At 41.4% G+C, this 12,590-nt stretch overlaps 1 protein-coding gene across 4 annotated transcripts in view; it reads left to right on the top strand.

The window, feature by feature from the left end:
• The window catches only part of BORA (BORA aurora kinase A activator), a 273,505-nt gene extending 262,419 nt beyond the window's left edge, over nt 1–11,086 (top strand). For all 4 annotated transcript variants that reach the window (XM_029603007.1, XM_029603005.1, XM_029603004.1 and 1 more), the window contains one exon: nt 10,403–11,086. In XM_029603007.1, the coding sequence (XP_029458867.1) occupies nt 10,403–10,432 (30 nt within the window). In that variant the 3' untranslated portion in view covers nt 10,433–11,086. The remainder of the gene's footprint in view (nt 1–10,402) is intronic.
• The last annotated feature ends 1,504 nt before the right edge of the window (nt 11,087–12,590 follow it).

The raw sequence follows: 12,590 nt of genomic DNA, 5'->3' as shown, positions 1-12,590 counted from the left end.
GTCCTTTTCTGAATCCATGTTGATTGATATGTAGAATATTGTGTTCTGTGAGAAAATCAGTTAATTGATATAGTACTGCAGATTCTATAAGTTTCGCTAAAGAAGTAAGAGAGGCAATTGGTCTATAATTGTTGAGATCTGATATTTCTTTGGCTTTTGATTTTTGGATAGGTAATATGGAAGTCTTTTTCAAGGTATGGGGGAATTCTCCAGTTTCTAGGGATTGATTAACCAAAAGACTGAGAAAAAAGCAAGCCTCTTGTTTGAGGGCTTTAAAGAAGGTTCCAGAGCAGGGGTTATAGGGGGAATTAGAGGGTTTTTGCTTGCTAATGATATTAAGAATGGTACTTTCTTGTACAGTAGAGAATTGTGACCAGATATGGTTAGGGTCGGCCTTTCCCTGTGTAGGGTAGGGCAACTTGGAAAATTCCTTTGAGATGTTTGAAACCTTTGTTTCAAAGTGTTTTGCTATTTTATTGCAGAAGTTGGTATCAGAGTCTAAAATGTTTTCAGTGTATGGAGTGGTAAGAGATTTTACTATATTGAACAATGTATTGGGGTTACCATTGGCTTTAGAGATGATATTTGCGTAGTAAAATTTTTTTGCTAGGCTTATTTCTTTATTATAGCGGCGTAATGTGCAACAATATGCGTTTTTAGCTTCAGTAGTTCTTATGGTTCGCCACTTTCTCTCTAATTTCCTAAGAAGAGTTTTAATAGTGTGTAGGGATTTTGTGTACCAGGGAGCAGTGGGTTTCTTTCTATTGTTACATTTATTAACTTAAGTGGGGCTATGGTATCTAGGGTATTAGTGATGGCGGTATTCCAGGATATTACTGTGTCATTTATATTGGAGGATAAAGCAGTAGGTAAGTTTGGAGAAACTGTTTCTAAAAAGGTGTCAGTAGAGATGAATTTCCTTTTATATATTGTCGGCTGTTTTTTTATAGGAGTGTTTTTATGGTTATTGATCTGAGATGAGAAATGGATTCTATAATGATCTGACCAGGGTATAGGAATAGCTGTGATGTCATTCCAGTTGGGGAAATGGGAGGAAGGGTTAAAAAATACTAAGTCCAGTATTTGACCTTTGATGTGTGTGGAGATATTTATAAGTTGTTCCCAGCCAAGACCGGCCATGGAATCCAGAAAAGAATTTGTAATTATTGAGGGATTAGTGATATGTAAATTAAAGTCGCCAAGTAAAATAGTTTTGTTTAAATCTAATGAAAGAGTGGTAATAGTTTCTAAAAAGTTGGACAGTTCTAGGTTAAGGCAGCCTGGAGGGCAGTATATAACACCTATATTTAGTAAGGTGGTGGATATGAGAAGTATTTCAAAGGAACCAGAAAATGTTATCTGCTTTTTTATAGGTTTCAGAGAGGATTTGATGATAGCTAGTAGGCCACCACTCCTGTGTTTTAGTCTGGGTTCCGATATGGACGTGTAGCCTGGTGGAGTTAAATCATTTACAATAGCTATGTCTGCAGTGGTTAGCCAGGATTCTGTAATTAGCAGTAGATCTGGTTTATTGGTGCGAATGAGATCACGTATGATAGGAACCTTTTTTCGTATAGCTTGAACATTGCAGAGAATAAAAGAAAGGGTAATCATAGCAGAGGCGCAGACAGTAGTACTTATAGAGGATAAGGTTCGGTTAAGACAATTCTTGTAGGAGGAGGGGGAGTTTTGATATAAGTTAGCTGAAGCCATGTTACCGTATCTTCCTTTTCCCTGGACCACGGGGATAGACATTGCTGTCGCGGGGGTGTACAAACAATTGTAACGAAGGATTTAAAAGGAATACTCGAAGTGACTCGAAGGCGCAAAACAAAGGGGCAAGCCCCTTTGTCGCGCCGCACATCGCGCGGCGCCTGTGAATTTGCGGTGTTTTATGAGCAGCTGTCGCCCGATGATGACCTCAGCGAGGGGGCGTGACCAGGAGATCGGTCTGGCTGCTTAGCCGCGGGTTAGGCAGGTAAATAGAAGAAAATGTCCGGTTGTTTTCCAGCAGACAGTTCTGTGGCTCTCAGATGGCAAAGAGAGCGTTCGAAGGCCAAGGCACGAAGCCCCTCCGAATTTGCCGCGTTTATGAGCAGCTGTCGCCCGATGATGACCTCAGCGAGGGGGCATGACCAGGAGATCGGTCCGGCTGCTTAGCCGCGGGTTAGGCAGGTAAATAGAAGAAAATGTCCGGTTGTTTTCCAGCAGACAGTTCTGTGGCTCTCAGATGGCAAAGAGAGCGTTCGAAGGCCAAGGCACGAAGCCCCTCCGAATTCGCCGCGTTTATGAGCAGCTGTCGCCCGATGATGACCTCAGCGAGGGGGCGTGACCAGGAGATCGGTCCGGCTGCTTAGCCGCGGGTTAGGCAGGTAAATAGAAGAAAATGTCCGGTTGTTTTCCAGCAGACAGTTCTGTGGCTCTCAGATGGCAAAGAGAGCGTTCGAAGGCCAAGGCCCGAAGCCCCTCCGAATTCGCCGCGTTTATGAGCAGCTGTCGCCCGATGATGACCTCAGCGAGGGGGCGTGACCAGGAGATCGGTCCGGCTGCTTAGCCGCAGGTTAGGCAGGTAAATAGAAGAAAATGTCCGGTTGTTTTCCAGCAGATAGTTCTGTGGCTCTCAGATGGCAAAGAGAGCGTTCGAAGGCCAAGGCATCATACAATTTTACAATCAGATTTTGAGTTTTACTCTAAGATCGGTACACCAGAACTGCAATAACACCCTGCTGCTCCCAGCACACGCTGTTTGAGGTGCGTCTCAACATCTGGTATCGATAGACTCTTGAGAAAAACGAGAGCAGGCCTAAATCATGGACCTGGGACACCTGAAGGATGCAGCTGGCGGAGATAGCTAATCCACTCGCAAAACAGCCAACAAAAAAAAAAAGCCTTAGCTGCATCTGGCTTTTGAGACTCCACTGGGAACCCTTTGACTTGGTTTCTCTTTGTTCCTGTTTTTGGATTCTATCTATATTTACATGAGTGGTCGGGGCACAGCACCCGCCCACGTCAAACGTGATCTCAAACCCCATTTTAGGGGCGTTTTGATTGATATTTTCTATTATGGAGGGGGGGGGAAGGGGAGCAGGGAAGTTTTTTCAGTATGGAGAAGGTTGACCCCTCAGCTTATGGAGATGCTGGTGGGGTGGGGCCACCCCTCTACCTACTGTGTGTTATGGTTGGTCACTGAGGAAAAATGGTAACTTAGGGACCAGTTGTATGTCTGCCTTTATCGCCAGGGAACCATATCTAATAATCCCACTCAGAGTACCATGGGTGCGCCACGTGTTTAATGTCATTGAATGTAAACGGGCTTGGATCACCTGTTAAAAGATAGTCTTACAGCAATTAAACAAATGTAGACCCACAATAGCGTGTCTATGGGAAACTCATCTTTCGGCACTAGAGAGCCAAAAATTGAAAAGAAATTGGGTGGGCTCATGTCACTATACTCCTAAGGGAAAGAAGGCAGGAGTTGCGATACTGGTGCATAAATTTGCCTCTTTCCAGCTAACTAATGCCTTCCATGACACCGATGGCAGATTTGTAATGGTAACGGGAATGCTTAATGGTAGAGATGTTACAATCTGCTCCCTTTATGCACCCAATGCATATTTGCATACTTTCTTTACTTATATCCTTTCTCAATTGGTTACGCATGCTCGGGGATACAGGTAGTAGCTGGGGACTTTAACTTTACCCATGACCCACAGTTGGACAGATCCTCCCCCAGGACAATATAGCCCAAGCTGGGATGGTAAAGAGGTACCCTTTCTTTGTACAGAATTTGACCTTATAGACTCTTGGCGCACACTTCACCCCACTGAGAGATTATACGCATGTTTCTAGGGCCCATGCTTCACTATCCCAAATACATTACATACTAGTTCCCCGAGAGGGGTTTCATGCACTGGCTACGGCAACTGTTGGGCCTTAAGCAATCTCAGACCATGCAATTATATAGGTGGACCTGCAGTTTTCTGTAAAAGAACTGTGCAAACGGTTTTGGAAATTTCCCAGCTTTTTGCGAACAGATCCCGAATTTAAGTTTCTTTTAAAAATGCTGGGAATATTTTGATTTACATAGCCACCATCATGTTACAAATCTCCAACTTTATTGGGAAACTGGTAAGGCTTTCATGAGAGGGAACGTCATTGCCTTAGTGTCATCACGCAGATGCCGAATTAACCATGCCATTCTGAATTTGGAGACCCAATTGAAAACAGCCAGGAAGGCACTAGTATCCCAGCTCTCACTGCACTCACACACGGTGTACTTCATCATAATACATGATCTTAATTGCTTATTACAACCCAAAATTCTTTACAAGTAGCAGAACACAGCTTTTATCATTTTAGAAATAAAGCAGGTAGACACCTAGCCAATTTAGTATGTGCACATAGAGGGAGAACTTTTATACCCTCTATGAAAACCGTTTAAGGCCAAACAGTAACCACCCACAAGGAGATATGTGAAGTGTTTCGGGTTTTCTACGAAACCCTATATACCGATGATACATCTGGAGGTGCCTAGGATGAAGCAGCCTTCTTTGACCAACTGAATCTCCCTACTCTCTGAAACAACTTTCCTTTCTAAACTGCCCAATAATGCCTATCGAAGTACTTAACGCAATCTCTGCTAGTCAATCCGTGAAGGCCCCAGGGCTGGATGGCTTTTCCTTTGACTTCTATAAATTGCTAAAACCACAATTGGTAAAACCACTGACTGCTTTATTCGGTGAGGCCATAAATAACAAAACCCTCCCCCCCCCCCCCCTCATTTTAATACTGCATATATCACGATCCTCCCCAAGGCAGGTAAAGATCCTCAATACCCTGCGTCCTATAGACCTATCTCTCTTCTTAATTGCGATTTAAAAATACTAGCTAAAGTGTGGGCAGAAAGATTGCGTGTACTTCTTCCCTATCTTATTTCTGAACATCAAGTGGGATTTGTGAAAAACAAGCCAGCATGTTCCCTATCATCAAATTGCTCACGGCTATATCCTCCTCGATCTACCAGCAGATACCCGCTCTGGCTATAGGATTTGACTCCGAAAAAGCTTTTGACAGGGTGTCCTGGCTATATCTGTTCTCTGTCCTGAAATGCTATGGATTGGAGGGTGATGTATGCCTGTAATGCCCTTCCAGAGGAAGTGATGAAGACTAAAACTGTGAAAGATTTCAAAGTGGTGTGGGATAAACACTGTGGATCCATAAAGGCTAGAGGATGGGAATGAAGAGTAGAGCCATGGGGGTGGCTTGCTGGAATGTTTACTACCTGGTGATTACTACCCTTACTCAAAAAATCCCTTGCATGGTTATTGCAACCCCAACATTGCTCTCTGCTTCAAAGGGAAAGGTGGAAAAGAGGATTTGCATTCAGATGATAACCAAAAAGGATTGAACTACACAATCTGGGTAAACAAATAAGCGTGGGGGTAGCTTGCTTATTCTGGCGGTTACTACCCTAAACCAATTAAGCCTGATACATCACTCGAATGCATACACAGCGTTGCTCTCTGCTTCTATGGCAGAGGGAAATGTGGAAAAGAGGATTAGCATTCAAACCAACAAGAACTAAACTTCATAATCTGGGTAAACAAATAAGCGTTAGGGTAGCTTAATTATTATGGCGGTTACTACCCTAAACCAATTAAGCCTGATACATCACTTTGAATACATATACAGTGCTGCTCTCTGCTTCTACGGCAGGGGAAAAAAAGTAGAAAACGGGATTTACATTTAGGCAACAACCAACAAGTCATCAATCTGTGCAGCCTGGGTGAACAAGCATCTGGGTAGCTTGCTTGTTGATGCGGTGGTTACAACCCTTAAACATAAGCCTTATGCTCACCTTTGATGCAACTCCAACATTACTCTGCATCAATGACAGGAGATGGCAGGAAATTTGAATCAAACAGTTACCAACAAGAGCCCTGAAGTTGGTGGTTGGGGAAACAGATAAGCATGGGAAAAGAAGAGTCTAAGCTTGCTGGGCAGACTGGATGGGCAGATTGGTCTTTTTCTGCCGTCATTTCTATGTTTCTATCAACCCCCTACTCTGGAAAATTGCCCAAACACAGGCAATCAGAGGTTACTCTTACGGCTCCCACGAATTCAAAATCGCCACTTTCGCCGATGATATCCTAATCTTCCTTACTGCACCACAGACGTCGCTAGCCCCTTTACTTCAAATATAGGCTCTTTATGGCAAATTTTCTGGTTTACGAATCAACCAAGAAAAGTTGGAAGCCCTAGATGTAGGTGGCAAGGTACGAGGGGTGTGGCCGGGCTCTTTCCCTTTAAAGTGGGTAGACACATCTATGAAATATCTGGGCATCAAAATTGCCGCCAATCCGATCTTTATGGTGCAAACATAGGGCCACTATTGCAGAATTCCTCCCAACTCTTAAAGAAATTGCAGGGTCTCCCTTTGTCACTATCAGATTAAATTCAATTGTTTAAAATGATGGTACTCCCTAAGTGGCTCTATGTGCTACAGATGTTACCGTTGTGGCTTACCAAACAGGACTGCAAAATGGTTGGGCAGCTGCTTAGGAAATTCCTATGGCATGGTAAGAGAGCCAGAATATCGCTCCATGCTCTCATGCAGCCAGTGGCCAAGGGGGGGGACTGAACTGCCCTAATATTCGTATATACAACTTGGCCTGTATGTTGCGATACCTAAATGACTTCATTGTAGGTACTTCCAATTTCAGTCCGAAATCTAAACTCGAGGTATGGTTGGGCCTTCCATCACTCAACTATATGTTAGTCACACCAGGTGGCACTACCATCTCCTGTACTTCATCACCCGGTAGAGCATGCCAGCTGCAAGGCCTGGGCTTTATATACTTTGGTGAAACTCCCTTCAGAACTATCAGCCCTATTGAGTATATGTGATCATGCTCTTTTTTTTATTCTCTGGCGCAATCCAGTTCTATATTTCATAAATGGTGGGACAAGAGGCTGAAGTATGTATATCAATATTTTTCCCTGAAAATGCATCAGCTCCTGCACTTTACCGAGTTGCAGCAACTCTCTCACGCCCAGATACGGACCTTTTTCCGTATCTTCAACTCAGGCATTTTATTCAAACACATGATCAGTCCGTGAAGGTATCCCCGCAGTTCCGGTCCCTACATAGAATATTGATGACCAATAACACACAAAAACCCTCTATAGCTATGTTCCCTAAAACTCTGCAACTAATCATAGAAAAGGGGGATGTGCCGGACTTATATAGCAAATGGCAGCAGTGGTCATCTTTCACTTTATCATTACAGGGTTACACCCAATGCTTTGAAGAGATCCAGACCTGGTCTGAAAATGTACTGTATAGAGAGCTGCAATATAAATTCCTAAGAATTTTTTATATGTCCCCGGACAAAGCTTTCAGGGCGCGTCTGACAGTGTCCCCGACATGCGTCAAATATTGCAAGAGCCCTGGCACTTTCCCCCATAGTTTCTGGCTGTGTTCTGTAGTGCGGCAGTTCTGGCAACAGATAACCATGTGTAGTCAAATGCTTGACAAGGTGCTCCCGGATGACCCTATGCTCTGGATGTTTGGCATCCTTCCTCCCATGACATCAGTGGCAGATACCTCCACCCTGCAATTCATACAAAAAGCAAGCTTAGTAGGAAAAAGGTCATTCTTTCCGATTGGGTCTCTAGTCGGCACCTCATTTTGATCATTGGTTTAGACTACTACTTAAGCTTTACATGCTGGAATTCCTCAGTGCGAGGTCCACCTCGGCTAAAAGATGGTCAGAGATGCAAAATGTCTGGAAACCTTTTAATGAATACTTGATGCCCAGAACTCACTAGGAACCCATATACCACACTTAGATACTTAGGTATTTTGGAATTTAAAAAGGGGAAGATTGGGGGGGGGGGGTGAGGGAGGGAGACTGGATGATATATTACTTTTGTTTTATTTGCAAGCAATGCCTGTTCAAACTTGTTGAGTAATATCTCTAACAGCCTAATTTCTTGTACTCCCTAATGTAATGGTCTGTAATCATGCTATACATGGCATATGTTTCAATGTTTCTTACTGTTTGTTGTCCAGTTGACTATGGAAATTTAATAAATATGTTACAAAAAAAAACAAATTTTGCTAGAAATTGATGGTTTTAAAATTGCCAGGTCTGAGATGGTGCACTTGCTGTTGAACTTGAATAAGTATAACACTGTACCCTTCTTGCATCCAGCTGATGCTTGTCTCATTGATTAATTTGTTACATTATAAACTATTCATAGGCCTCCTCACTTTAAATTGGAGCCTGTACTTCTTTCTTTGGTAAAGGCTTGAGATGAATACAGATTTTCTTTGGTCTATCCCCTCATGTCTCTTTATTTAATTAATTCCCTCCAGGTTTGAAATTTGGGATTTTTCATAAAATGCCAGAAAGGATTAGGTAGTTTGTGGGATTTTTTTTTATATAGGGCGAGTTGGTATCTTTTCAAAAGTTGAAAGACTAGATGGATATTCCCAACACACTTTTATGGATTTCTGCAAGCAAGGCACTTTATATTATCCATTCTTAAGCATGAAGTTTCTGGCCTGGCCTGGCCTTGGGAGATCTTGATTTCTGACTTCATAATACATCGCAGGTGTTTTAATAAAATAGCTTGGTGGTACAAGGTGCTTGAGGAGGGTGTGAAGGCCTTGTACCTGCAGATTTAACTATTAGATGGTCGATAGATTTGAGAATAGTTTTCTCTGTTAAAAACTTGCGTGAGTGTTTGTTTTCTTACCCTTTGCAAGTGAACCTCTAATATGTATACCCAGGACACCCAGTTTAAAATCCTGCATAGTCTGTCTTGATAAGGGCCAGGAGCTTTAGGTTTCAGTTATGTGATTCTGAGATCTGTGTTAAATAGCAGTTTCTTACATTCTTTTATGTGGTATAACTGATTGCAGTCTCTTTGGTCAGAGGTACTAGCTAGAGTTTATACAGTAGATGGGGGGAAAAGGTTTGAATGTAGTCCCTTGTGCAGATTTTTGGATACTGTGGAGAGACATTTTGTATATTTGGCAATAACGCTTGCTAAAAAGGCCATTTTGACCAATTGGAGATAACCACATCCCTTTTGTATAGCACTGTGGGAGCAACTTATGGTGAATTATTTCTGGGGGGGGGGGGGAGGGGTTGTTTGTTTTTAGGTCAAGTTAAGGTACCTGTGGCAGTTCTTTTGTTCTACATTGCCTTAGGGTACTCACTCTAATATTGTTATAGGGTCTTGCATCTCCCTTTCTTTTCTTTTTTTGCTGTTTGGTTTAATTGTTTTGAGTGGGGGTGTGGGTGTGGAACACTGGATGGATGAATTTCTTTGATTTGAGCAGTACTTGCTGGGAGGAAGGAGGGGGAAGTTTTTTAAAACATTTTTCAAGAGACAGTTTATTCATTCTTCATGTTGTCAGTTTTATTGTTTTTTTATATCTTAGTAGTTCAATTGTCATTGTCTGGCACATGCATGTATCTTCTTCTGGTTTGTCTCTTGAATAAAGATACTTTAAAAAAAAAAAATCAAGGGCTCATATTAGGCCTAGAAACAACCCAAACATTTCTTCATGCAAAGTAGAGGATGCCTACCATTGTCTCCTTTAAGGAATGATGGATCCCAAAATGATAAACAAAGGCAAAAGGTGTTCTGCAAAATACTTCAGATCTAGAAACTTCAATACTATAGCTTTAATCAAAAGTTATTGAAATATTGCTTTAGATAAATGTCAGTAAATACAGGTGTGTGTTAAACACCAATCATTCAGTCAATATGAATGAGGTAAGTACTATTGTATAGCAAGTCTGTCCCCCAAAAATAAAAAATAAAAAAAAAAGCATGGGAAAAGTACAGAGGATTCTTAAATGTGAATGTAAAGCCCAAGATCAGATGGGCTCTGTGGTAATAAATCAGGAATGAACCTTTTGCTTATCTGTCAGCAAGGTAGACTTTTCATGTGTTCACAATAATTCCATCAAGTTTAAACTCATAAAGTACAAGTTGTTAAAAATTTCTAGGCTAACTAGTAAATGACTTTGTAGGTTTTAGAGCATTTAAGTGTAAAACTGTATTTCTTATTTAGTTGATAGGTGCTATATTAATCCAAAGTAGTAATAGTCTGTGTCTTGGTTATGATTTTTCTGTATTTGCTGATGATTGTACACCACTTTGATATATCCAAGGAATTTTAGAAAATCAAGTTAATAGAATTAACTTATCAATGGTGGTGCACAGAATTATTACTTGATTCATTCTTTTTATATAATGACCTGGGCCAGATTCACTATTATCTATTAAGGGGATGAGCAAATCTGCCCCAATCCTGTTTTAATTATCCAATGGATCAGATTATCTTTTTCTATTGACTTACTATTTGTTTTTCTTATTATAGCAAGGATACACAACCTTCCAAGGATTCTAGATGGAAAATCTGCATCTTGTTTCATGGAACAATCTTATGAAATCCCAATAACAAAGAGATGATTCTTAACAGCTGCTGATCACATTTTAATGGGGGCTGCAAATAGCAAAGACTGAAGAAAAATGTTTTTAATCACGTTTTTATGTGAAAAGGGAGATTTGGGACTAGAAGGGCATGCAAAAATTATTTGGGTTGAGAATGTATTTTTTTTTTGTAAATCTTATTTTCTTCAATGTGATATGCTTCTATAAAGGGTATTGAGATACACATTGTATGTTCTGTGCTATTTCTTTGTCTGGTGTGACTATTTCAAATTTTTCTTATGAAAAAAATTTAACTTTCACTCTTTCGCTCGCTCGATCAGAAATACTGTCAAAGGACATAAATACGGAAAAAGTGTTGGGAGCCTGGGGACACAAATAGTTGCACTTTTAGCCTTAGATTAATCCTATCAGCAAACAAGGAAAGCAAACAAGAAGGTATAATGTAATTTTGCACACTATTTTTTCTTAAAGGTGCTAATAAGATAAATTTATATTAAATACTTGACACAGTCCTGCTGGCCTTTCAAAGCATGTAGATATGAATAATTTTAAACTTGTGAATTAAGTATAACCATAAAAATAAATTCAATTTTTATATTTTGTATCTGCATTGAGTGGTACTTTTTATTTAAAATTGTTTTTCACTTTGATTCAAGTACCTGATGCTTCTTCCTTGAAGCTTCATTTTAGATAAAGGGCAAAAGGCTGTTAAACCAGTGATACACAATCTTTATCCTTTATTTGCTGCTAGTTACATTAAAATCTGAACTATGACATTTACCTTTTCATTTTTAAACTGTGAAAGCCATCCTGAAAAGTAGCATGATCTAGGACAAAGCAGTATGGTTGTCCTCACACATAAATGACATTGGATAAAGCCTCATAGATATAAGCTGAACCAAGGACACATTTTTGGAAATATGGAGAATGTGATACCACATATAACATTTGAGCCTCTCAATATTTGTCAGAGATTGCTCACAACCAATGTGTCAAATATACACAACGTTAACCAGTGTACTAAAAGGTTGGTTTAACGCAATTGGCCTTATTTATAATCATTGGTATCCACATTCTAGGTTTTGCATTTTTTTCATTTTTTCAATTTTGCATTTTTCTATTGCTTATAAAGACAGATCACTTATCATTGTGCGTAGCGTAAAGTGGTGACAGCTTTTTTTTCCAAACACCAGCCTGACCCGACACGATCCGTGTTTCGTGGGCTTCTTCAGGGGTACAATATTGTTGCAGTGTCTACGAAAATCAAACAAGGTTAATTCTAACTTGTTCAATGGTGCAAGAAATTACAAGAAGTGGTTTTACTGTCATCCGCCACTTTGTTAGTCACAATGGATGTTATATCGACATCAGCAGGAACTTCGGTTCCATCAATGCTGGCTGGTAGGGGTGCTGGAGGCTGACCCCTGTCAGTTTCTTCCAGGTTAAGGACATCTGGTTTGCTATCGACCTCTGCACCAGGGAAAGACTAGGCTGAGCACAGAGGGAAGCTGTGATGCCCCCGAAGTGACCCCCGTGATGAGAAGTGCCAATCCTCCAATGCCAGTGGTCCATGATAGTCTCCACCAATCCTGGTACCATTCGTCAATCCATCTCTGGGATCTGAGGAAGATCTGGACACCTCTGCTGCTTCCTAGTCTGTCTTGGTATCAGCAGCTTTCGAGGAGGAGGAGCTGGAGCGGCGAGTTCAGCTGGTAATGGAATGAGTGCAGCAAGGCATTAGGCTTGTGACACAGACTGTACTGATGCCAGCACTTTCTATTAAAGAACCGCTGCTTGGGGGTTCATTGTGCTTATCTGTGCATTATCGACCCAGGTGGTGTAAATTCTCGGGATGCTATTGCTGCCCAGTGGGGTACCAATGCTTTCCATGACCAATATGATCATTGCCGGATCCAAGGAGGAGGAAGCTCCACTGAAACCAGCAGGGATGCTGAGGCCTGTAGCCCCTTGTCCAATTTTGCTGGAGCTGGCATCAGTGCTTACCTGTGCCTATGCTTCTCGAAGGCTGAGCACCTAGGGCCCCATTCCCTGTTGACTATAGTGAGGAGGCAGCTCCGCATGACCCCTGGGGGATAACACTACAGATTCCTCCT

This window comes from Rhinatrema bivittatum, chromosome 5 (genome assembly GCF_901001135.1).
Source record: "Rhinatrema bivittatum chromosome 5, aRhiBiv1.1, whole genome shotgun sequence".
In the NCBI taxonomy this organism is placed as follows: Eukaryota; Metazoa; Chordata; class Amphibia; order Gymnophiona; family Rhinatrematidae; genus Rhinatrema; species Rhinatrema bivittatum.
This window is presented reverse-complemented; position numbering and strand designations above follow the sequence as displayed.